The sequence below is a fragment of the Anguilla anguilla genome, chromosome 7 (assembly GCF_013347855.1).
Source record: "Anguilla anguilla isolate fAngAng1 chromosome 7, fAngAng1.pri, whole genome shotgun sequence".
Lineage (NCBI taxonomy): Eukaryota > Metazoa > Chordata > Actinopteri > Anguilliformes > Anguillidae > Anguilla > Anguilla anguilla.
Genome location: NC_049207.1, coordinates 40,677,498 through 40,705,103, shown reverse-complemented (window position 1 = coordinate 40,705,103; position 27,606 = coordinate 40,677,498). Strand labels below are relative to the sequence as shown.

General features: G+C 38.3%; 1 protein-coding gene across 1 annotated transcript; it reads right to left on the bottom strand.

The window, feature by feature from the left end:
* Nucleotides 1-1,598: 1,598 nt before the first annotated feature.
* On the bottom strand, nucleotides 1,599-26,999 carry slc7a11 (solute carrier family 7 member 11). The gene is made up of 12 exons (XM_035424870.1): nucleotides 26,503-26,999; nucleotides 16,459-16,585; nucleotides 16,124-16,239; nucleotides 14,087-14,212; nucleotides 13,240-13,339; nucleotides 12,652-12,696; nucleotides 10,074-10,197; nucleotides 8,943-9,046; nucleotides 8,235-8,331; nucleotides 4,611-4,760; nucleotides 3,525-3,702; nucleotides 1,599-2,150 (listed from the first exon to the last, which is right to left on the bottom strand). The coding sequence occupies exons 1-12, from the start codon at nucleotides 26,786-26,788 to the stop codon at nucleotides 2,095-2,097; spliced, it is 1,509 nt and encodes a 502-aa protein (XP_035280761.1). The 5' UTR covers nucleotides 26,789-26,999; the 3' UTR covers nucleotides 1,599-2,094.
* Between the last annotated feature and the right edge of the window lie 607 nt (nucleotides 27,000-27,606).

The window sequence follows — 27,606 nt, the reverse complement described above, 5'->3', positions numbered from 1 at the left end:
AGAGGAGGACCCTCACTGAGACCAAACGCCGGCGCTCTCATTAATCACTGGAGATGAAGAGGGATACTGTGTTCGGTTAGGAGTAGCATTGCATGTTTTCCCAAAGCAATATTTGGTTACTCAGAAGTGATACTCAGAAGGTTCCAGTTTAGCTTATATATATATATATATATATATATATATATATATATATATATATATATATATTTATATTAACAGATAAAATAAACTACTGAACAAAGTGGACTGATAACTATTCGACAGCACAGCACAACTTTTCAGTCATTTTCTCTGACATTAAGAAGCAAAGTAAAGCAACCCGGCTTTGAATGAACAGTGTGCCCCAGTCAGCCCTTCAAGATTCCTATCTTACGAGATGTCATGCCGGCTCACACCCTTATAAATGTTACTGACATCCCGAGCTCAAGTTTGACTGTGAAGTGCTTGATACATAAAGTGAGCTGAATATTCTCCTTATTATGTTGGGGGAATTGAAAGCCTTCTCTCAGGGTCAGTAAGTTTTGTGGGTCACATACAAAGCTGCCAATCATCACTGGCAGTGTTTGCCTCAATCACGTCATCTTCCCAACTGAGATGAACAGAATCACAGAGGATAGAGAATCATATACAGAGTCATTTTAAACTTATTTCAAAACTTAAATTTTAAAACGGTCCTGAATTCTTTATAATTTGTCCACACGCAGCCAATCCAACTGTTGAAATAAAATCTTATACATTTGCCTTTCATTATTACTTTATAGGTTTACTTTTCATTAATGAAGGTTCACAATTAAAAAAAACACCTAATATATAGTAATTTTTATAGTAGGATATGTTCTCTGAACATGTGCATGCAATGAATTTCAATGAATGCATAATGTCATTTTTATTAAAGTGTTTAATTTTCAGTCAGTCCAGCTATATTGCTTTGATGCTTACTGTTTTAATTCAGCTCCACAACATGCTGTGCATTTCTTCCCCAAGAAGGGTCCCTTTCAAGATCACAATGACACTGTCTACCACAAATCAAACTGCAGAGCACATATTGTCACTCAGTAGTTTGAGAAGCATGACACAAACATTGCCCACGTGGCTCAGGTTTCTAGGCCTCCAGATGTGAACCCAATTCTGCATTTCTGGGATGTTCTGGAATGATAATTGAGATCATGTTCTCCACTTCCACAAATTTAGTCTCAGTTAATAAGTGTGAGACCTGCATATTCCAACTGCAGAATATCATACACTGGCACTCTAGAGCACGGATCACAGAGACAACATGAGCCATGTGGTAGCTTAACTGCAATAAACCTTAACACATCATAATGTAGTTATATTTGAAATGTCAATGTTAATGATAAATCCATTGCTGACATGTCTGTTTCTAGGAGCAAATCAACTAGTGTTTGAGAACATTTACTCGTTTTACTTTATTTGGATGTTAAAATAGCACTTAAAAATACTGAATCCTGTGTGTGTGTGTGTGTGTGTGTGTATGTGTGTTTATTTGTTTTATTATATTTTATTATTTCATTGTTTATTGAGGTATATAACTTGTTACTTTCAGCTGCCAATTAAAAAAAAATCTTGAAACACGATCACAGTTTCTGTTCATTTTCTTTATTTGCCATATCGAAGGACAACAAAAATATATACAATAAATTCGCAACATCTACATTTTCCCTAAATATGTAAACACAATATAATCAGTGCAAGGAAATCTGACATATCCTTCATTTGGAGAATCCAATTAAGTGTTTTCTGCAAATGTAAAGCAAGGTTTATTCAAGTGCATGCTTGAAAAAATAAAATGCACTCTGACAAACTCTTTCAAAATTCTACTTGTAAAAGCCTCTTTTTATGAAAAAAGTTTCAGTGAATTGTTCCCTTATCACCACACACCACAGTTCAAATTCGGAAACATTAATCGCTCTTGTCACTGATGTCAAATAAGATGTGTCACACCATTAGATCTTATCTGAGTTCTAAATATACAAGCAAACAATGTTATTCTGATGTGCACTATGACCATCGGTCAAACAACAACAAAACTACTTTGCATTGTTTAGCCAAATTCACTGCTGCTCATGACAGTCTTCAGTGTTCAGGTGGGACAACCTCCAGGAGGATTTGCAAGGACCTGCTCATTGAAGCTGTAATACCAGAAAAAAATTTGGTTATTCATAAGAACTAACACACACATACAGACACACACACACACACACACACACACACACACATATACGCAAATATATTTCTGCTGTGCCTAGAATGAAAAAATGCCATTTATAATTAGATGAAGATGAAGTGGATCAGACATGTCTTCTCTAGTCATATTGTATTGATTATATATGCACAGACACACCAGTCCATTGGTCATATGACCACCTACCAGCTCTGTATATCTTATAATATCAAAATAATATTTCCATCTATCCTAGCAAGTCTGACAACCTTAACGACAATCTAAGGGACAGGCCATTAGGCATCAGTGGGTGGAATTGGCTAAATCAAGGAGATATGTTGCTTGTCATCATTATGGTCTGTATTCTTTTCATTTCTAAAAGCTTGGCTCAACCTGCCCTGGGAATCCGGAAATTAGGACAAGGTCGAGGTAAACTTATATTATCCCAAAATAGAGAAATTCAAGTGGTCATAGTGCACAAAAAAAAAAAAAACTATTCCGTTTTTTTTTTTCCTACCACAAAACTATTTCTCTAAATAATGACACAGATGATGGATACAGCTAAGACTATAACTATAGCAAGGTCAGCACACCCTAAATACATGCTATTCCTTATGAAACCATGATATCTTTAATATCTATATTCATTTTTTACTAAATTATAAAAACAATAATATGACATGAGTGCATTAGTGGCCTAAAATGGCACAACGCTAATCCTGGGTAAAGAGTTTGATTTTAATTTTAACACATCTTTTGATTAACATTATTGAAGATGTGTTGAATCCATTGGGTCTCATTCTTTTTCATTGTATAATTGCCTATTACTTAAGGGAAGTGTTAACAGTTCAGAAATAGTTGGTTTGACATTCTATTTTTTTCTTTACACTCTCAGAAAAAAAGGAACTGTTCAGTATCTAAAAGGTACAATCGCTTGTCACTGTGGCAGTACCCCTTGAAGGTACACAACTATACCTTTACCAGAAAAAAAGGTACCATTCAGTACCTAATGGTACAATCACTTGTCACTAGTACCTTTAGAGGTACAGTTTTGTACTTGTACAGAATTTGTACCCTTGTGTACCTTTATTTCTGAGAGTGTATATTCAACCCAGTCATAGGCACACATACAGGGAAACCCAGCAACTGTACTTCACAGGTTCTCAAACCAATTTATCATCCATTGCAGTTTTATGGTCAGTGTTAGAAACTTAAATTTTGCCACAGGGGTAGGAAAAGTAGAGGCTAAGACAAATTTTACCATAAAAGCAACAGACATAGCAACCCTCCAGGACTGGGGTTTGAGACCCCTGGTATAGCTACTTAAAAATGTAAATCTTACCAAATAATTTCTGTAGCCATTTGGGCTTCGCATTGAACTCAATGAAGATGTAGTACGCTGGAATGCCAGTCAAGAAGATGACAAACCCAATGCCAGTGTTAAATGGGTCCGAATATAGCGAAAGAAAGACCATGAAGAAGCAGGTGAAGGAGAAGACGACTGGCATGAACAGAGGAACCTTATAAAAAAGGAAAGAAAAAAATTAAACGTTCCACAAAACTCTAACACAAAGCTCTAATACTACATGCAGCAAAACTAGTCTTGATTGAGGATTATTGACAGACAGTACTTTCATCTTGTATGACACAGTGAATCAAGTGAATCAAATATACACAAATTTTTAATTATTTTTTGTACCTTTCCAATACAAAGTCTGGAATTCAATCAACAAGTTGACAAAATGGAAGAATTACCCTTTTTTCTTCATAATCATCTTAGTGATTCTCAGAAAAGTTTGTTGACAACTTTGACAATTAACGTTTTAATTGTTAATTGTCAAAGTAAAGGACGAATGTTGCTGAATCCCAGTCAATGAAAGGGAAAACAATGAATCCTCTTCTTTTTTTATACATTTTCAGAAAACTGAAGGTTTTCAGAGCTCTACAAATACAGTGTTTAACACTGTTCAGATGATGCAAGAAAACTCAAACTCATTATTACAAGCTGTCAGAGGAAATAATCATCACACATATTTTGGCTGGCGTGAACATTTCTAAATAAACATAATGGTTCTAAAAAGGAAACTAAAATCTTAAAATGTAAGAATATCTCCGTGGAGTAGATGTAGACAGATGTACATTTTTTTATGTGATATGAAATATGAAAAAAAAAATTCACTTATTATAATTAATGGTGGTCCACCGCTTATTTATGCTTGTTTCAGTGTGCTAACAAGCTCATTTTCCTTTGAGTTTTTTTGTCAAAAAAATGTGCTAATTAAACTTGACTTTCTATTAAGGGCTCAACTGGTTTATTTTTTACCATACTTCAGTGAGCACAGCATGTGCTTCCCCCAGATACTGAAAATATACATCTTAAAATGATGCGTTTATCAAAGGTCGGTAAATAAATGAATGTGGTAGATACCTTAAAGGGACGGTGCATTTTAGGACGTGTGTAGCGCAGATAAATGAGCCCGGAAACTGCGATTCCAATGTTGAGCCAGCGCACAAAGCTCAGGAAGTTCAGCAGGCTGTAGATGTCCCCTAAGAACAGTACTATAATTGTGATTGGATACTGTAAAGAGGAGACAGAAAACCCAGCGTGAACAGGTGAAGCGGCATACACATGCAGTCAATGTCAAGTGATTTCACAGGTTTATACAATAAAAAGACTTCTTCATGAACATATTTTCACAAGTTTGGCAGGGGCTAATACAATAATGGGTTATTCTATTTTTAGTTTGCATACATACTGTACAATCTCTATTAGGGTCTTTGACAAATCATGCTTTATTAATGGCCAGGAACAAATATGTTACATTTTAAATAAAAGCCAGTGTCATTAATAATATGTAGAATGTCACTGTGGTAACAGACAAGCTTTGTCAATATCTCACACCAGCACAGCTAACCCATTGGTAGCTAGCTTACACGGTGGGAGATTTGCTATTGAATTCAAATGAGATCAAACATGCTGAAGAAAGGCTGGACAACGCAGCAGTGAGGCACTTTGGTATAGACACCAAACAAGTGCACAGATGGAAAGGGCAAAAAGATAACGTGTCCTACAGTCCAATCAACTAAAACTCACATTGCACAAATTAAATAAATTACATTGCATGAATACACACAGTGAAACATCCAGTGTTAATAAAACTCTAAGAGAGTACACATGAATCCAACGGGGACCATATGTACTGTTTAAGAGTACATATTGCTGTGTACTATTTAAATTATTTTAATAAATTCAGACTTTTTAATATAATTTTCCGGTTGCTATGTAGCATTTTACCACTGAGATGATTTCCCTTATCTTTGTCAGGTGAGGGCGCGGGAATGGACCCAAATGCAGAATGCAAAAATACAAAACTCCAAAGGGTAGAAAGAACAAAGACTTTACTAAAAAATAAAGGGGAACAAAGGGAACAGAACGCCTCGCAGGGTGGTTATTACAAACAAAGAAAAACCCTCAAAAAATGCGGGAAAACAAAAATACAAAATTCCCAAAAAACACAGAGAACAGAGTAGGCGAGGAACAGGCAACGAGCAATGGGCAGGCGACAGACCAAGGGCAGACAAAGGGCAAGAAGCAGGAAACAGGCAACGGGCAACAAACAAGCAGACAGGCCACAGGCAGGCAACAAACACGCAAGGATCCAGCACCCGAGTCAGGGAAAATGGAGACTTAAATAGATCTGACGCAGACGAGACACAGGAGGGAACAATGAACAATCAGGCCACAGAGAGGGAAGGGAACACAAGACAATAAGCAACTAATAATGGAATAATTGGAAACAATAAAACAATTAAACAAGACACAAAGCAGAGGTCCTGCCATCTGGCGGCCCAACCAGGAACAACAAGGGGAAGACACAGAACCCTAACAATCTTAGTATTGGATTTCAGAAATAAGTACATTTTTCTTACCACACTGGCAGATAACTTTTTGTCTTTTCTTCTCTCTTTTTACAGTGTTGTATGTGGGTTATGATAATTTCATCAAATATGACTATGGAAACCTGCAGTAAGATACTGATCCAATACCAGTAGCCTAATGTTAGAATCATGTGAAGTGGTAAGAGAGAAACATGTAGAGGGCAGTCTCAAGCAACAGCTAACCTCCAGCAAACACAGTGGCTTATTGCCATCTATTAAACACCAAGGACACTAATTGAAGTTCTATGGTACATCATTTGGAGTAGTATTCATTTGAATACATCACACATCCTTAATCATTTTGGTATTGAAATGGAGATGCCAATGGCTCAGCTATGAATCGAAGGTGTGTGGTGGTCACGTGACTGAGCACTGGCCAAGCAGGATGTTTTCCATGTTCCTTTGAAATGGATGATAGTGTCACTGCTATTATTTCCCTGCGCTCACACCTAATGAGGTTCTACCTCATAAATAGAACATGATAGAACATGCCCGATTGTGCCTGCGCCTTTAATATAAAATTTGCAGTCCTCAAAATTGTGCGTTCATTCTTAATCTATTATTGGGATGGCAGGTATGCCATCCCGCCAAGTTACGCCTTGGCGGGGGCATGCCCCATACCTATACAGCACCGAGAGTTTGGCACTTTTCAGGGTTCCCCACAGAAATAACCACAACAGCCACAGACACTCAGCCCTTAAAAACATTAAATTCTGTACATTCTGACCCCATTTCAACAGACAGATTTCATAAACAACTTCACATGTCCACACAATAAAGCCCCAAACTAAGGGGATTTTGCGTTTTCTTATCTCAATCAAGGCTCATTGGATGGCCGTAAAATCCGTGAGTACATACACTGGCCATATTACACCTGCGATTCTGTTGCGTTTACACCGCACCGCACCCTTTGTCACAGCCACTGTTTTACATATATAGCAAACCGAAACTGCTAAACAGTACACGCTCGTCAGACTGTACAAATTCAAACAAGGATAGCCATAATCCACAACCGTTTCTTACAGGGTCACTTCGCATTTATCACTCTCATAATAAAACGCTTTGCAAAAAGAAATGATATCTCATAAAAAACACGTTTTCAACGTACAAAAATGCCAAGTTACTCACGCATACAAGACCAGTCCAGGCCTGCCATTAAAAGTATTAATATAGGCTATCTTGCCTCACCTAAATTAAATAAGATGTATTACAAAGCAATGCTACCCAATATTTCCTCAATTCTTTCAAATCACTTGGCCCTGTGTGTATATAAGCGTGCAGTACATGGGCAGGCCAAACAAATGTGTGGACGGCTTTCTCACAGTCAAGATTGATTGAACAGGCGTGTATATGTCCAATTTGTATTGGTATGTATGTATTTCGCTGCCCAGCCTTACTGTTGCGTGAATGATAGTATGTCTCTTGGTATAGGTGTGTGTTCGTAAATGTGAATGTAACATGCTGCCAGGGAAATGTCCCCATGGGGATAAAGAAGTTCTCTATTTATGCATGTACAATATGTATTTTACATGCAGTACTTCTTGTATGTAGCAAATATACAATAACTTGTACATTTACTGAAATTCAGTTGAGAAGCAAGTATAAACATATGTTTTCTGGAGAAATATGCTTCCTGCAGTTACTCACCAGCAGTTTTCTACATGAATTTCAATGTTCCATAAGGCAATTCGAAATATTTGGCACTTTGATCTTACACAAAGTTTGCATGACATTGTAAAATGGTAAGATTACAAAACACAGGGCCAAGTGACTTGAAATAATTGAGGAAATATTGGGTAACATTACTTTGGAATACATACTTATTTAATTTTGGTGAGGCAAGATAGCCTATATTGTTTGTAGTACCGTAACTTGGCGTCATTTTGATATCAATACTTTTAATGGCAAGCCTGGACTGGTCTTGTATGCGTGAGTAACTTGGCATTTTTTGTATGTTGAAAACGTGTTTTTTATGAGATTGGATTTCACGCTAGAGGCATGAGGCACAGGGAAGTGTTTGTTGAATTAAGAATGTATTCATTGAGCAAAAATTATTCAAAATGAAACATAGCCGTGGAAGTTAATCAAGGTTTCGCTTGTTTTTGCTACTTGCCAGGACAAATACGGCGGGAAGTGGCGTGTGTCGACGGATGTGGATCATGGAGAGGATTTCGGGAAGATGACCTTCCCGTGAGGCCACGTGAAATGCCCTAATGGAAAAGAGTTGTTTACAGAGGGAGGAAGTGAGGAAGGGGTGGTGAGGGGGGGGGGGGGGGGGGGGGGGGGGGATATTCACACTTTCTGCACAGAGCTGTGAAATGCCCCTTAAAGAGTGACATTTGATCAAAACTGAGCTGAGGGGATGGAAGTGAAATCAGCTTGGGCTTTTGAAAATCAATAAACGACAACTTAACGCATGAGGGGGCATGCAGACAGTGAACAAAATTAAAAAGGTAGCATGCCAGCAAGTAGCAAGACACGAAGGTTGTGTCTTATGTGTGTGACCGTGTGTGTGTGTGTGTGTGTGTATGTGTGTGTGTGTGTGCATGCGCGCACAAACTACATGCAAGAACAGAATCTAGTTGCACCTGTATTGCTAAAATATATAACATAACTGTAGACTGACTGCTCTTCCTAAGTTTGCAAAGCAATCATTATTAGTGTATTTCAATGTGTAATTACTTTGCATGATTTTTTTTTAAATTAATCACTTTAGGGTATGGGTGCACCCAATACAGTGGAAGAGCAATTCACCCCTTGACTCTAGCTTTGTTTACAATCGGGCACTACTAGTACTGTAGATGACATTATGGAAGCGTACCTGGAAACAGCAAACAGGCCACCGTTCAGTGAGCCAAGGCAGGATAAGCCCACAAATATCGGGACCGCCATTGAAAAGTTTCCCATTATTTTATCCGCAAAGGTCTGTCAAAAAAACAAAAAACAAAATTCATTTCAGTTGAACGATCTCATACTCCATCAAACATTGACGTGCCTTGACCTATGTTTTATTTTCCCCCCCTTACAAAACACAAAACCATGGCAATGAGGTGACAATGCATTGCAGTTATTGTAGATGGAACAAAGCCAGTGTTTTTTATAGAGCAGCTGTTGTGCTTTTACTATTTTCTTTGTTTATACTTTCTTTCTTTTATAATTTCTACTTAATTGCAGAAGCATATTGTAGTTCATCACATTATTTTATAAGATCATTGTGTGAGCAAGTAAACAATTCTTGCTGGTTTTTCATCTAAACGTGTTAATGAAATCAACGGAATATGGATTTGCTTTGCATGATCATGCCAAAACAAGTAAGTAGTGTTTCCTGTGAACTCTCTGTTGCCTGAAACATGTGAATGCCCCAGATCATACAAATAAATATATAATAGCATTGGCAATAGCATTGCTTTGAGCTGAAAGAGATGGTGGTGATCGCATGATGGATTTATTTTCTGTAAATACATTTCACATTAAACATCTGAAATTACCTCTGTGCCATCCTTACAATAAATCTTTATGTGGTTTGTTATAATAAACCTACTACATTCATTTGCACTAGTTTTGTGCTGTTAATGTTCTAAATGGGTTATTATAATTAAATGGTGATCCATTAATTAAAATAAAGTGATTAAAAAAAAAAAACAATTATGACATTCTATCAATGTCTGTTGCTATATTTTAGCCCTATCTTACACAAATTAAATTATGAATACATGAATACCACACTGTTGCCTGACAGGTTGACAGAGAATGGATCTCCATTGCCATGATGTACGTTGCCATACGTAATTTAATAAATATTGTGTCAGCATTTCCAGGATTTTTATTGTGACATCCAAAATGTGGCAACATTGATCCAAGAACTTGCAAGATGATGATGGTTCCAAGAACTCTAAAGAAAAGACCAAACTTTCTCAATGGCCAATGATCACTGCATATAAATTGAACTTACCACAGCAACTGCTTCTGAAGCAAGCAGCTCCTCTGCTGACATTACAGTGTAATAGGCCACATTAGTCAGCACATAGCCGAAGGTGACAATAGTCATGGAGATGCATATGGCCAGAGGAACAGTCCTATTAATGAAAGTAGGCAACAGATCAGACTTGCATCTTTGATAATGATTATTCAGAATATGCATTATGTTTAAAAAAAAAAAAAATCAAACACAAATATGGTCATGAAAATAATCTGTGCTTCCCAGTGCTACTGTACAGTATATATTATGGGTACAGGACAGAGCAATGTAAGAACAGAAGAAAGCCAAGAAAAAGGCAAATAATATTAGAAAATGAATGTGGGGAACGGAGGTAGAAGTGAAAAACTAATTCACTGTAATGAATTAATGTAATGACTTTTCAATTTCCTGGTCAGTAAGTACTGTGAATTGAGCAACTAAGACTGTTTCACATAAATACTTGAATTAAATTCAGGTGCCCATTTATATATATATATATATATATATATATATATATGTATATATATATATATATATATATATATATATATGTGTGTGTGTGTGTGTGTGTGTGTGTGTGTGTGTTTGTTTACATACAGTCTATGAAAAAAACCTAACCAGACATTTTAAGAATTTAGAAATCCTGCCTAGACGTATATGTTCAGTCCAAAAAAAAAAAAAGAAAAGAAAAGGAGGATGTGTGCTTAGCCTTGTGTTAACTAATTAACTGTTTAACTCTATGTCCCTTCCATGAACTATAGAAGGCATCCACTTAATCCACATATTAATCCAATGTCATTAGTTTGCACTGCTATAATTTTTATACACTATTATCTATTCATCAGGCTGTGTGGTTTTTCTCCACAGACACGGTCATACAGTAAAAATAAACCATGTGATAATCTAGTGCATGATTGAGTAAGGAGGAGTAATCTACGAGGGAAATGGCTCACTGTTTAAAAAATATCAAAGGGTGATAAGAACTTCTTATTTACGCTGCCATTGTTATGATGTGTCCCAATGGAATGGCATCTTACGCCCATCACTCAGTGGATGCAGCTTATTTGTGCTTACGCGGCACATGTGCTTTGAAAAGATTTCCGGCGTTTCAGCACAACTTGCTTGAGTGAATAAAGAAGTGAAACTTAATTGTGGTTCACTTCAGAGGGAGGAACTACTGTCACTGTAGCCCAAGAAAACCCTGGCCCACTGATCTCAACCCTAGCTGGACAAGGTCAAGTGTGCTCTGCCACAGCAGACACTTTTTGGCTTTGTTTGGGTTTGAATCCGTGGTGGTAAACGGTTCGGAAATGTGGGAATCAACCAGACTTTACTGATCTTGTCTGGTGTATTGGAACCAATGCAATACTCTCAAAAAGTGCAAACCCTGCCTTCTGGTCATGTTGGCAGGCTCAATTGCACCAGGCAAGATTAATAGAGCACAGGAAAGTATTTGAATCCAAAACAAATACGTAGTCGACCCAGGTCTGTAATCAACTGATGTCAGCCAGCATGAGCACTATTGGCAAACCTGGATATTTGTTTTGGACTATATGGCTCACCAGTTTCCATTGTCCAAAATGGGCAGAAGCACAACCTAAATCATCTCTAAGAAACAAACAAAACAAAACAACAAACAAAGAAATACCTGTAATGAGAGGTACAGTGATAGAGCGGTATACAGCTGGTTAGAGTGAAAGAAAAGCATAGAGAAAGACTGATAATTGCTAATAGAAAAGAATGAAAGACAACTTATTGGTTATGTGGCTGCATTGATAGAACCTACTAAACAGGAATGTGATTTTCTGCATGTAATAGGTTTTATGGAATATAATAATATCATCACAGGACACACACACACACACACACACACACACACACACAGACAAACACATACAATCAGCTTCATAATGTTTGGTAAAAAGACATTTTTCTTATAGTATGCATGTCTCATTACGGATAACATTTATTTCATATTTTATGCATCCGTTAATTTAATGAAAACAATATAGAGCAACGTAGAGCATATTAATTACCATGCTGTGCCTTATACGAGGATATTGTTGTTTGGTACTTATTTAACTTTCATCAATTTTAGAAAAAGCAGTCCAGAAATGTGAAACCAACCTCTCCTTCATTACTTGTGGATATAAAAAAGGTCACGCTTTGATTTGAATAAATAACTGTCATAGTTCAGGTAGAAAACTATAACTGGCACAGACTTGAGAAATGTAAATAGCATCTGGTGTTGTGTTAGCTTTTGCCTGAACTTCTGCAAATATCCTCTGCTCCTGATATTTTGCTAGTTGGGTGTTATTGTAATTTTGTCTGATTGATAAATCTGTCATCCTGTTCACCATTTAATAGAAGACATCTGCCTTCTCTGTCCCAATAGGGGTCACACAAGCTAATATGGCTATATATATTTGCCTCTTCACATCAATGCAAGCAGAAATAAACACTTTTAAATGTAATTACTGAAAAAAAATTATATGTAATTTATTTGTATGTCAAAGTTAAGATAGATCTCAGGCAAGCTAGTCAATCTGTAAGCATCCTTGTTAGCGCATACCTTTTTGGATTGTCCACTTCTTCAATTACAAAATTCAGATAAAACCTGTAACATAAGTAACAGTAAAAATGTTAAGACTTAGGTTGATGCATGTCATATGCTGGGTGGTGGCCTTTATTCAGTAAAATAAGTGACACTTTGTCCTTGATATGAAATGATAGCTTAAAAATATAATGCACACATTACAAGAGACAATTTAATAAAAACATCAATCAATAAATCAATCAATCAATGCATTCATCAATACATAATAGGACAAAACAGCCTAGAAATCAAAGTTGTGTGCATTTCAGTTGAATGACTTTTGATTCATATTTGTGGTAGATATACAATTGTAGCCAGTGGTCAGCATGTTGTGAATGTAATGTGCTTCCTCCTTTTATAGACAGGTTTAAACTGTGCTCAAATTATGTATTATTTTTTCCTTGTAAAACAAATGCCTGTATTTTATTCAATCCTTTCAGCAAGCTGCAAAGTTACCTTTGCATTGTGCTGTCAACAACATTCTGCTTAATTTGCAGGTCTACAACATAATAGTGCCTCGGCTTACTTATTGGAGTTTTTCTGTGATCAAACATTTGTACGTACCATCCAGCATAGGCATACATTCCAGAGTAAAAGGCGAGGGGAAGACTTGTAATCTTAATACTGTCAAGACTGAAGGCATTTTCAAAGTTTTGAGTTTCACCTGCATTGAAATAGGAGGAAAATATTTATGTCGTATTTAACAGAACCATTAAAAATTATTTGTCAAACAGAAAAAAGCCCATCGTTTTTTTAAATGATATATTAAAGGTAAAGTAGGTATGAAAAATAAAGCAAGCAATTGGAAATGTATACCTTTGATGTAAAAATATATGGCAGCGCATGCATTTTTCCATTATAGCCAGTGATTGTAGTGAGCATGATTCATAATCCCACAACATATACCAATAATACCCATACCCAGGACATATTAATGTCATTCCATCTTTTCTGTTTCCGGTGTAATGGACTCATTAAGAATGATAGTCTTATAATCATAATAAACAGTAACTAACAAATTAACTAAATAAATAAATATGAAAATCTGAAATAGGCTTTAGTCATGGATTGAGAAAAAAAAAAAACAGTCCTTGGTGGTGAACATCACCAATAGTGAGTGTCGAACAGGTACAGACCTCATTCGATAGTGTACAGTGAATCAAAAGGAAAATAAAACTGCCTTTCTAAAAACCAAACAGCTAATGTACGGAAGCTTAGTTTTCCACTCTACGTGATTAGACATGGGGCCGGAGGTTTGGCAATCGGATAAGACCGTTTTATGTGAAAAAATCTTGGGGGGCAGGAAAATGTGGGTGGGAGGGGGTGTCAGGCAGAGCTATGCAGGATTTCAGAAGTGCTCACAATTAACAGTAGCATTCGTGCTTCTCTCAATTTTGTCTGCATCATTTACCTTTGAAGAGCTGGACCATCCCAGGTACAATTATGAGGGTGATAGCTGTTAGCTTACTGATGGTCAGAAAGACCTGGATCCGTGCAGTCCAGCTCACGCTCATGCTGTTCAGGGACATAACCATGGCTGCAAATATAAGTCAAGCAGGTTGATTAGTGCACACGCTCTATATATTGGGATAGCAGGTATGCCATCCAGCCAAGTTACGCCTTGGCAGGGCGGCATGCCCCATACCTATACAGCACAGAGAGTTTGGCACTTTTTAGGGTTCCCCACAGAAGTAACCGCAACAGCCACAGACTCTCAGCCCTTAAAAACATTAATTTCTGTACATTCTGATGCAATTTCAACAGACAGAATTCATGAACAACTTCACACGTCCACACACTAAAGCCTCAAACTGAGGGTATTTCTCATTTTCTCCTTCTTCCTCTTTTTCCTGCCAAAAATGTTCATAGCCCACAAAGAACATGTCTCTCCACTGGTAATTTTACAAAAATCAACCAATAAAAACATCAGATTTACCCGAGGTATCAAGGCCAAAAAGGCAGTAGCTCTGAATGTAAATACAGCCACAGTTGCCATTAACTCCTAATTATGACAGTTGGCCAATCAGAAGCTTCTAAAAAGTCATTGCATCAATTTCTGGAATCTTCCAGACTGTATAAAGAGACAGTCAACTTGGTGTATGGAAACTTTTGACCCACTGGAATTCTGATATAGAGAATTAAAGCTGAAATAAACCTGTCTAATCAATTGTTTAAAAATTACCTCTAATGTGAACAAAGTAGATGCCCTAATTGACTTGCCAAAGGAAATTTATAGTAACAAGATATGTGCAGAGTGGTGAAAAACTGAGTTTGAATATCTTTAGCCTCGGTGTATGTAAACTTTTGTATAACAACTGTATGTATAACTTCAAAACACAATGTAAGCCATGTGTACATACTACTTTACTGTGGAATTTAAATGTGAGTATTTGCTTTTGCTTTTTGTTTAAAGAGTAAAAGAAGGGAAAAAAAGCACTGTTCTTTTGATCAAGTATGGCATATGTGACCACAATATGTGGGTTTAAGTTATATTTTTGCTAATAAGTGGGACATTTATGGTTTATCCTGCTGCGCTAACAGTAAGTGGCCTTTTGAACTGTCTGTAACACCCTTATTTTTCTCCTACCACAAACGCAGGGGAATTTAAAAAGATACTTTTACTTTAATACAAGCAGACGTACTACATAAATAGATTGCATGTCTCCTCCCCCAGATATGTTTTGCACTCCTAAGTGTAGAGATTTATCTTTCTCTTTGCATTCATGTATTAAAGAAGTCTTACAGCCTTAAACAGAGAGCGGTGATTTTACACAGTAGTACTTACAGTACTATTAGCGTCCAGCGTGTTGCAAAAACAGTCTTACTGAGACAAGAACACTGGACTTACCTCTTTTATGTTACATTTTCTATCACAGCTAATTTGAGTTGTGCAGTCAGCAACAAGGTAGCCAGCTGTGACTGGTTGCTTGCTAGCAAACAAAGCCACCCTGGTACCAAGTCCCTGGTAATTGTGATGCTATTTTATCCCAAGAGAGTGAGGTCAAGATGTGGTTGTTCTGAATTGCAGTGTGTCCTTCAGTCTGAAAATAACAGCTTGCATTTTATGCCTCAGATTATTTTAATAAGTGTTATTCATCCAAAGCGACTGGCAAATGTAAAGTGTTATGTAATTTGCATCCAGTGATATCACTATTCAAGGTTAAGGACAAATAAGTACGTACAAATCAGTGGTGTGCAAGTCAAGAGAGAATTGAAAATTGCACATAAATTGATTTTGAGTTTTGTAATTTATTTATTTATTTCAAATTCTGCGCATTATTTGACATATTTTCCCTTTATTGATCATTACTAAATATAATTATTGGAGCACTTGCATAATAATTTCAGTTTTGGTTAACTGACCTTCTTCAGGCTGCATAAGACAATACCAGCTATTGATTACAGCCAGTTCTTTCAGTGGATGAACTTAAAGCATTTTGTTTCTTACTTATTCCGACGGCCGTGATTAGTTTCCCTGCGACCTCGGGCACATTGCATGGCATGAATATTGGCTCCAAAATGTAGCGTCCGAACGCCAGGGATATGACTGCTGTAGCAGCAGGTCTGAAAAGAAAATACCGTTAGCCTACGCTAGTCGGCACAAGTCAGTCTACATTTTAGTTCCTGAATAAAATCCATTATTTTTATTTGTATGTTACACAGTGCATTACAAAGCTCTTAACTTATTCAACACTCTATATTACTATACGGAGAGTGCCAGAAAAAAAAAAAACATAGAGATATAGTCACTTCTATAATCAAGATTAGATGGGGTTTGCTTACCTTATTGCAATTATATCTGTCCACACCATCATAAATGCCATTCGTGGACCAAAGGCTTCAAGCACATAGGTGTAATGACCACCAGATTTCTTAATACATGTTCCAAGTTCTGCATAAGACAAGGCTCCTATAAAACAAATGGGAAAAATGAACAGTATCTGTGTATTCAAGAAATGCCTTAAAAGATCAGAACAGATAACCTTGAAACACTGTAACATCACGGACTGCAAATCAATGAAACAAAATGAAATGAGTGATGTGAATGCAAAAGGATTGGCAGGAAAGAACTGGTGCGTGAAGTTATGACTATAGACATGTGAACTTCAGATTTTCATTTTCTGAGAGCCCCAATGTCCACTTATATCTGAAAGGCTGAAAATGATGCCCACGGAGAGCCATCAACTGTAGTATTGTCAAAGTTACTTCTTGGTAGACTACTGCCCAAACAGGGAAAAGTGTGTGTGTGTGTGTGTGCGTGTGTGTGTGTCTGTCATTTCATGGCCTTGAATCTCAGAGAATGTCAGCCTTCATGGCAGAACACCAACATTAATGAAAAAGAATCAATGCGTGAACTCTGGCTCAAATTTGCTCAAACTCCAGTGCTGCTTACTAGAACTACGTATATATTTGTGTGTGTGCCTTCTCTTCATATCATTTTTATCAAACACCCTGTGCCATTTGTACTTAAATGTGCTTGTCACCAACTCTCCCTGATAGGGAATTTTGTGGGAATGATTCAGGGGACCACAAACTGGACGGATCCCAAAAATGGCTGGATTGATAGGACCTGGGTGTGAATAACGGGTGGTGCAGGGGGGGGGGGGGGGGGGGGTCAGACCCCCCTAGCCCTGTATTCCAATTTCAAACACCCCGCCATTTCTTAAACGTTGAGACTGCATGAGCTAACTTGACTCACTTTTAGGACATTAGGAAAAAATGTACCAGACTGAATATTATTAATGCCATCAACATATTTACAGGTCCCAGTGTCGCATCTTGTTATGGGGCCCTTGACTCCCTGAAGCCTCCTTGATCAGGTGTAATATCTTTGAAGAGGTCTCTGGCTAAACAGTACTTCACTTTTTGAGTACAAAACTCAAAAAGCAGACACATTTCTACTGGGGACTCAACAATGATGTTGACCCAGTCTCCTATATACGCATATGTTCTTACTACATGTATTCCCTCCCACACATTTTCTTAATGGCTGCTTAAACTAGTTAGACTGGTTTCCCTAGCCCATGGCGACTGATCGCCATGGGCTACAGACATGTGCCCACAGAAATGAGTTTTGCATGGCATTAATCAACTTTCTCATCATCCATTATGTAGTTTCTTATACATTCATTGCATGTACATTACAACATGAAAAAAACAGTGCTCAGTCACATTGCTGTTGTATGGGATTAATGCATTACACGTAAAAGATTTGAGTATGGACATATGTGCATCGTGCAGGCTTCAGAGATGTAATTCCCTCGGAGTTAAATGTCTGAGAGACTGTAGTCTGACTCACCGGATATAGACCGTGGGTATAAGCCTGCCATTGGCTGACTATTTCAGTCGGAATTCTCCTCCCCTTCTGCTATCTGCGTGTTACCATTTTTGCAAGGGCACCTTCGCTGCATCCTGGGCTTGGCGCCGTCCAAGACGATTGTGATTGGTTTAAAGAAATACAAACAACCCAGAGCGTTTTTTTTCCCCCCTATACCAGAATGATAACGGGCTGAGCCAGACCTTTCTCCAGCGCTGAAACAAAAGTGTGGAGATAGGTCTGGCTATGCGAGAATAGAGGGACTCTAAAAGAAGAAGATGGAACAAGAATGAATTGGAATTTGCGCTCAGAGAATAAGGCTAAAGAACTTTTGATCTGTTAGTTTTGGCATTTAAGCTCAGTCTGCTCGGGTTCACCCCTGCTGTCTCGTTGGCAGAGATGAAAATAGGCGGCTGGAGGTCGAGCGCATCCCCAGATTAGTCTCAAAACCCAGATAGGGCGGAGCGCGAGGGGCCACGACGAATCTGAAATCGAATCAAAACAATCTCGGGGCTCCGCGCGGCCGTTCGCGGGCGGTCGTGGCGGGGGGCTCGCGGACAACAGCGCCTCCGCCAGTTAAAAGCGAGCAGCCCGTCAGCCGGAATTTCAATTCGGGGTCAATTTAAGTGGCCGGCTCCACCAAAGCAAAGAGCATTCGCTTCTTTCCCCCCCCCCATCCCCCCCCCCCCCCCCCCCCCCCCCCACCTGCGGAGCGATGAAAGGACACCGGTTTCTGAAGCCCGGCGCCTCCGCGGCGGCGCGGTCCGCCCCGCCTGCGGAGAATGGCGCGACGCGTCCGCGTTGTTTATTCGCGAAGCGGGGACGCATTGTGAGGTTGCACCCCCGGAGCTCGGCTCGCACGCGCAATATAATAACCTGCCTTCTGACAGAGCGCTCAGCGGGGAAAAGAGCTGCGCAGATCCACTTCACCTTTCTTCCCCGGACGATTCCCTGCGGAGATTTTCATGCACTTGATTGTCAGAGCCCTTATCCTCGGCTATGAAAGAGAAGCTCTGCGGTGAGGCAATAGGAAACAAGCTGTGCGTCACTTTGTGGTAACTTTAAAGTGCCCAGTATGGGTCTTTATGACAGAAAGAAAACGCTGAAAAGGGTTATGTTGAAGGCATCAAGCATTTATAAAAATACTTGCATTTTGGCCACTGATTTGGAGTGCGAGCGGCGTGCCTAACAAGTGTCTTACCCTCAAGACCGATTATAAATTTCAATATGATTAGGTAATATGCTGATAACAATAATTTGGAAAACTTTTGACGTAATATGGGCATTTGCTTTCACTAATTTCACAATAGGGAAAATGTCAGAGCTATTAGGTACATTAAAAGTTTGCATCAGACTAGAAATGAGGCACACGCTTGCCTAACCCCAGTTTTTATGACCCGAGCCAGCCTTACAAGCTCTAGCCCATGAGCATATCTAGCTTCACTTGCACATCCTTTAAGCTACAAGTTTTGCTATTGGGCCCTGTGATAAGTGAGGGTCTCATGTTTGATTGAGATAAGCACATTCATATTGATTTACATATATGTTATTGATATGCATTTTAATCACAGAAAATATTGAATATCAAGTACACTCCATCAAGCTATGTTGCAAAAGTGTATTTGATCAAAACAGTTATTATTATTATTATTATTTATTTATTTAATGTATAATACTTAATGAGTGTTACATTTCTAATTATATATTTCTAACAAATGTATTGTTTTTGTTTAATTACAAAATCATTTTCATCAGCAAGCAATACATTTCGAATCACACAACGTTCTCGTAAATCTGTATCTGTTCTTTTCAGAGCTGTTGTTAATTCTTGACTTGTACACCACTCATTTGTACATACAGGTGTGCACATGCTTAATCATTTTTTGATTAAGACTCACCTTGTGCATACAGTATCCTTATCTCCAATACAGGGAGGTGCTTTCTAGCCAACAGTACATAATGCAAGTCATCTTAATTAAGTTAAGGGAATGTCGACAAGTTGACAAAAATACTGGCACTAGAAAAAAATTTACTTTGAATTTGTAGTATATCTGAGTCTTACACACAGATGAAAAGTGAGAGATACTGAAAAACTCTTGAAATTAAAGTACTTGTACAATTGTACAATTAGTACAATAAATGAATCCAGGCAATAGCTGTACAATATGACATTAATTTGCCACTGTAAAGTTGAAGAAAATAGAAAAGAATAAACACCCGTGCAATAAAACAACAGGAAATAAAACTTCCTGCTAATAAATGAGTCTGCATTTTGGATTATTTTCCACTTGAAACAGGCCCATTTGAAACAGTAGTCTATTAAACCAAATTAAACAAGTTGTCTATTAAACAAGATTAGGCACTGAGTACTGTCAGTTCTGACCAAGATGGCTCCTTTTTTATGAGCAAAATGTGCATGGAAAAATTCCCTTGCACACCCTTTTAGCACAAATTTGGTTACCGGGCCCTGTATTCTTATGGTTGTTTGCATTTTAAAGCCATATTTAACTTTTTAAAGAAATATATGGAACCCTCTTAATTGAGACCCCCCCCCCCCCCCCAGCCCTGTCTGTAGTGAAATTGTATTATAATTTCAAACACCCTGTCATACAATTACTTAACCATTGAGACTGCCTGAGCTAACTTGACTCACTTGACTGTTATATTAGGACATTGATTGTTAAGACAGAGTGTACCAGACTGAATATTGTTAATGTCATCGACATATTTACTGGGCCCAGTGTAATATCTTGTTATGGGGCCCTTGATTCCCTGAAGCCTCCTTTATCAGATACAGCATCTATCTTTGAAGAGGTCTCTGGCTAAACAGTCCAAACTCAAAAAGCATACATATTTCTACAGGGGACTCAACAAGGATGTTAACTCAGTGTCTCATACATGCACGCGTTCTCACTACATGTAGTCCTTCCCACACATTGAAACAGGCCCATTTCCGACGGTCCTCTATTAAACCAGATTAAACAAGTTGTCTGTTAAACAAGATTCGGCACTGAGTACTGTCAGTTGTGACCAAGATGCCTCCTTTTTTTGTGAGTAAAATGTGCATGGAAAAAATGTGCTGAGCTCTGACTGTGGTTCAGTGAGATACCCCCTCAGCCTTCACCTCTTGCGTGCATCTATCCTCACTTGCACACCCTTTTAGCACAAATTTGGTTACCGGGCCCTGTATTCTTATGGTTGTTTGCATTTTAAAGCCATATTTAACTTTTTAAAGAAATATATGGAACCCTCTTAATTGAGACCCCCCCCCCCCCTCAGCCCTGTCTGTAGTGAAATTGTACTATAATTTCAAACACCCTGTCATACAATTACTTAACCATTGAGACTGCCTGAGCTAACTTGACTCACTTGACTGTTATATTAGGACATTGATTGTTAAGACAGAGTGTACCAGACTGAATATTGTTAATGTCATCGACATATTTACTGGGCCCAGTGTAATATCTTGTTATGGGGCCCTTGACTCCCTGAAGCCTCCTTTATCAGATACAGCATCTATCTTTGAAGAGGTCTCTGGCTAAACAGTCCAAACTCAAAAAGCATACATATTTCTACAGGGGACTCAACAAGAATGTTAACTCAGTGTCCCATACATGCACGCGTTCTCACTACATGTAGTCCTTCCCACACATTGAAACAGGCCCATTTCCGACGGTCCTCTATTAAACCAGATTAAACAAGCTGTCTGTTAAACAAGATTCGGCACTGAGTACTGTCAGTTGTGACCAAGATCCTCCTTTTTTTGTGAGTAAAATGTGCATGGAAAAAATGTGCTGAACTCTGAATGTGGTTCAGTGAGATACCCCCTCAGACTTCACCTGCGTGCATCTATTCTCACTGGCACACCCTTTTAGTGCAAAGTTTGGTTATCGGGCCTGTATTGTTATGTTTTTTTTGCATTTTAAATCCATATGTAACTTTTTACAGTAAACATCTTATGTCTGTCAGTTTCTTACATGTTTTAATTTACATTTTAAGCATTTAGCTGATGCTCTTATCCAAAGCGACTTACAATTAGTGCAGAAAGAAAACACCTGGATTTGTAAATGACCAATATTCCATTCCAAGTAGTAATTAATGGGTGCGTGATTGCCAGAACACACCAGCAATAGGAAATCCTTTCTCAATAGAATTGACATGTAGAAGGGAAGGCAGAGAGGTTTTTTTCCCCTTTGGTACAGAAATATAGGATAGATATGAGAACAGGGTAATCAGGGAGGAGAAAGAGGTAGGGGTGTGACATGAACTTGAATTTCACTCTTTGTACTGGGCAGACATCATAGCATTTAAAGCATAGTCTAATATACACAATCGTCATTCGATATAGCCTAGCTATGTCTTAGAAAACTTTCACGTTTCAATGAAAACCAGCCAATTTTTCACCAAACGTCTAGATTGCATATACCATGCTTTGTGATTATATCTTTTTTGTTTTTTAGGGAACTTTACTTTGAGAAATTTTGTGGTCAAAGGTGAGGACAAACATTGCTTGTATTTACCAAATCTATTTATTTTCTTTCAAGGCCAGCCACCTTATGTAACTCAGTGAGTGGAGAAGACTAAGGCCTACATTTTCAATACTTTGTGCCACAATCAAATGGGTCCTTGCCAAACATAATAATGCATTCAATGGTGATAAAGAAAACATGCAGGTTTTCATTGTGCCTCAGGCTAGCCAAACAGGCATGCGTGAATTCCATTACGGTAAGTTGGACACTAACATCTAAGGGATGTTTCCCATATGTGTGTCCCTAAATGACCAGTCTGTTCTATTTGAGTTGCTGGGAACCTGCACTGTTATTAATGCCATTCTTCCTGCTCAAGCCCGGACAGGTTTCCCATTGCGTTGTACATACAAACAGATAAGGACAAAAGTGCACACTGACTCTGCGCTAAGAACTGGAGCCTACATCTGAACGCTCCACCACATCTCTGCATTAATAACCTTTAGTTAACCGGGTTTGCCCTGCTAAGATCCAAAAACTCCTTTTCAAGGGAGACCTGACCAAGAAGGGCAGCAACAGATTACAGACACTATAAAATCAAATATATCTCATAATGACATAATATCCAAAGCAAGTGTGAAAGATAGCACAGATGTCACTTAATTGATGCAAGCTTGATATGTATTTCTCGATATTTTCTGTGTGGTTAATTTGAACAAAAAACATTAAAAAAAAAAAAACACTGACAACTAAATTCCAGCCAAATTATGTACTGAATAAATCTTAAATAATGCTCCCCCATGCTGCTGTGATAACTGCGAGTTGAAATAATTGCCATTTTTCAGAAATTATGAAAACACCCCTAAGTGCCCTATAAGTACTCTCAGAACTAATCAGCTTCTTTATCATCATTTGCCTAAGTGAGGCCCTGCTCTCCACAGAGCTCTTCATATGAATTGCAAATGATGTAAATGTTTCCAGTAGTGCCTCAATCCAAACTTCTGCGTGTTATCACAAGGCAAACAGTACAGGGCAATTCCATGGCAAACTACCAGTAATGCACCGTGTGGGGGTGAGGGGATTTTTTTCCACATAATGTCGGGAAATAATTAGAAATTTGGTTGAGTAATCCCACTGCCAGTATCAGTCAGTCCCCCTGCCAAGAAAAAAACTGACCAGTTTCACTTCCTTCCTCAATTTGAAAAAAACCAAATCCCATAAATGACCACTCTAATGTTAATTTAAAAGGCTAAAAGGAAGTTAAAGTTATGGATCATGGTACTGATTTGTTTATGAACTACACATTGTGATGCTGAAAATGTTTTACTTAATTACAGCAATGGTCATAGCACCTGTGTACAAAATGTTATGTAGTCATTCCACACTCAGGACCATTGATGCCTTTAAACATTATTAATTACTGGTATTAAACTGACATTGTTATCCACAGTGAGTTACACCATTTTGCTCCGTGCCCACTTAAATAGGAAGATATATACTACAGCTTCTTGCTCAGGTGTACAACAGCAATGATCTGTCTGGGATCTCAACCTGCCACCATTACGTTACAAGCCATATTGCCTAACCATTGCACTATGCTGCCCCATGCTAATGCCTTCTATGGAAACACAGACAAATTATTCAGTGTCCCTCCTCTTCTTAAAGAGTAATTGCACTCTAGTTTACAATGTTTTAGCTGAAAACATGTTTGAATGCCTACTTTATAATGAAACATTTTAATCCATGCCGTTGTTTCTAAAATACTATCTTTTGGCAGAAAACAAACTGGTAGAAAAAAAAAAAAAAACTTTTTGCTGACCTCTAGTGTTTGAATTTTTCTTTCTGCATTGCATTTTAGCCCAATCATGAGTCAGAGTACCTCTTTTTAGGAACAACTATGTCATATACTGTAAATGTCAATCAATATATCCAGCCAGAAAATTGTTGCCGCCCACAAATTCATCCATTCATTTTTTGATACGACAGAATACAGCCAGCACTTGACTGGCTAGATTGGTTTTCAAACCAGAGAAACATGCCGGCCTCTTCATATTCCACCTAAATAGTCCACTAAAATATGTTTCTAAAAAAACATTTGAGGTGGACATTTAATTGCTGAATATTGATTCATATATGATTCGATCTGAGTTCCATGAGCCAGTCACAGTTACGCTGTACAAATTCCTTTGCTTAGAGAATGTACATGTATAAATGAAACGGACACACCACGCCAACTCCACACAGCAATACAACAACAAAAAAAATTTCTTTATTTATTAAAACAATAGGGACAACAGAACAATATGGGTAGAGTAAAGTGGGCCACAAGAAGAAGTCAGTATGATCTGTATGTAAAGTGGATCTTAATGGATGAATGATAGATCATCTCCGCAAACTGTATCCTCCATGTGGTTATTGGGTAGGGAAGATCTGTGAACAGATCTCATTCATGCAAGGGGTTTCATGGACAAGAGAGCATATGATATATGTTGTAATATGCATAACTCACCAACATATCTACCAATTATGTTACTTCACTACCCAGCATTGAGCGGATGCGATAGCAATTAAAATTATATTTAATTGATCTCTCAGGATGTTCCTATCCCTCATCTCCCTAGCAAGTGAATTTAACATCTACATGTTTCCTTACCTCGGACATGTTAGTGTGGTAAGTAGGTATATCTTTGTACATGTATTTGCTACATATTGCAAGTTTGCATGCTGGTTTTACTTGCTAGTTTTCATTTCCTTTTATTGATAGCCATTACTGTTTGCAGTAAGCTAACTGGTAGTTGAACAGCAGTTAAGATAATTACTCCTATGTTGTTGGGTTCCTGAGGTTAGGAATGGCAGGTGTTGTGTTGTATTTGAAGTCCAGTGATCATCGGTTAACATGTAATCTTGATGCTTCTCAGAACTGTGTGCTCAATTAGTCTTGTGGGATAAGTTGTCAGTGTCATAACGGGCTATCACTTTTAATAAGAGCTCTTACACCATTTTATGAAACTTAAATGTCACTGTCATTATTAAATATAATATTATTTGTACAGATGGCAAAATGAATCACTGATTTGTCATCTATGAGCATTGGTGAAAGCTAATGGGTGAGCTAACTTTTTCATAGTTTAGCTTGCTGGCAGGTTGACTGGTTATTTTCTGTCACCACAATTATCATGTAGTGATGTCTCACTGTATACAAGTTTTCCATGAAACCTACTTTGTTTCACTCTGGGATAGACATTATGTCAGTCACAGTGGCACTGTGCAAAGCGCCAACCTGTCCTCAAAATGTTACAAGTTGAAAACCACTTCACTGCTGAAAAACAATAATTATGACCTGTGACTATCACTGACATCTTGGCATAGCTAGCAATTTTACTACATTAATCACTTATGTTTTGTGTACATAACAATGGTAGGGAGAGAGACAGCACAGGAAAGAGCCTAGAAGTCAGAACTAAAACACCTCTTTGAACCACCTCATTAAATTTAACTTGTTGACCAGGCCATTAAAGAGCATAATTTTACTTTATTTTGTATCTCCATTATGAATTATTATAAATTTTTCATAGCATTCATGTTCTGCACATTAATTACATTCATGTTAATAAATCCTGTTTGTAATCTTCTTTCAACATCGACATATTGCTCTTCAGTTTTTTATTTATTTATTATTTTTATTTTATTTTTATTTGCAGTACAGTAGTTCAATAAAGGGTACTGTATTCTTTATATTCACATTCAATTAATTTATTGACTTGTATTCCTACTTTAACCCATGCAAATATGCTATGAGGATGTGGGGTAGCATTTCATGGCACAGACAGAGAGATTAGAAAGTGGTCCATCAAAGAAACTGCAATCTAAAGCCCTAGCAAAAATCAAAACATGTGTTCCAGACCCAGCTCAAGGGGTGGGTAGGGTTAGTGGGAACATCCATTTAAACAGTGTTGCTCTGGTCTTGATTTTGGCTACTCTACAGAAGTCAGTTTCACACTGAGGCTGATTTACAGAAAGTGTATTGAACAGCTGTGTTCTTACCAAACAGGGACAGGACTCCGCAGGCAGACCAAACGACCAGGGACATTCCCACGCTGCCTGAGTGTTTCAGAATTCCTTTGGGCGAGACAAAAATCCCGGCTCCGATAATGGTCCCAATAATGATCGAGATTCCTCTCAACAGGGTTACTTTCTTCTTCAGCTCAACTTTCTCCGGAGGAGCCAGGCCATTCAGATTCTTGTGCGGGACGCTCCTCTCCAAACCATTTCTTGAGGAGCCCCTGCCTTTACCAGAGGCATCTGAACCGGCAGCAGACCTGTGGGACATGGTTGCACGTGTGCGACCAAACTTTCCTCAAGTAGCTGCTGGCTCTGCACTGTGACGAACTCTCACTCTGTCAGTTGGGAACTCTCAGTCTGACTGCTGGAAGAGGTTTTGCCCCCAGAGCTTGCTGCAAAATTAGCTTAATCCCAATGAAATACCTGCTCTCTCTCTCTCTCTCTCTCTCTCTCTCCCCCCACCATCTCTCTCTCTCTCTCTCTCTCTCTCTCCCCACTCTCTCTCTCTCTCTCTCTCTCTCTCTCCCACCATCTCTCTCTCTCTCTCTCTCTCTCCCTCTGTTTCTTTCTCTGTCTTTATCTCTCAGCCCCACATGAGTACACACAGTTAAACTCTCTCTGTGGTCACAACAAGGAATGACAGTTTTCTGGGCCAACTCAGAGTGATGACGCAACTTTGGGAAGTTTGCATAAGCCATATGCATGTCCAGCCCTCCAAGGAAAGCTGGGTATTCACTATAGTAGTAGTACAGTTCACCTTCAAAGCATAGCACCTTATTGGTAAAGCACTGTTCCAATGCCTCCAGAAGGCATAGTACAGTAATTCCAAAATCAGTAAAACATGAGAAACTATTCAGTCTTCAAAAAATGCAAATCAATTTCTTTGTCAGCGGCACTGAGAGCAATTGAGACTTTGCTGCTGAGATATATGTTAGCTACTAAATCAACAAAAACACAAGTTTGCATTTATTTATTTATTTATTCATTCATTCATTCATTCATGCAGTTGTGAAAGTTTTCACAAACTAGGGCCCATAGCTGACTCTTTGGCATTTGCAAGTGAACTAACAAAGTGAGCTAATGCTG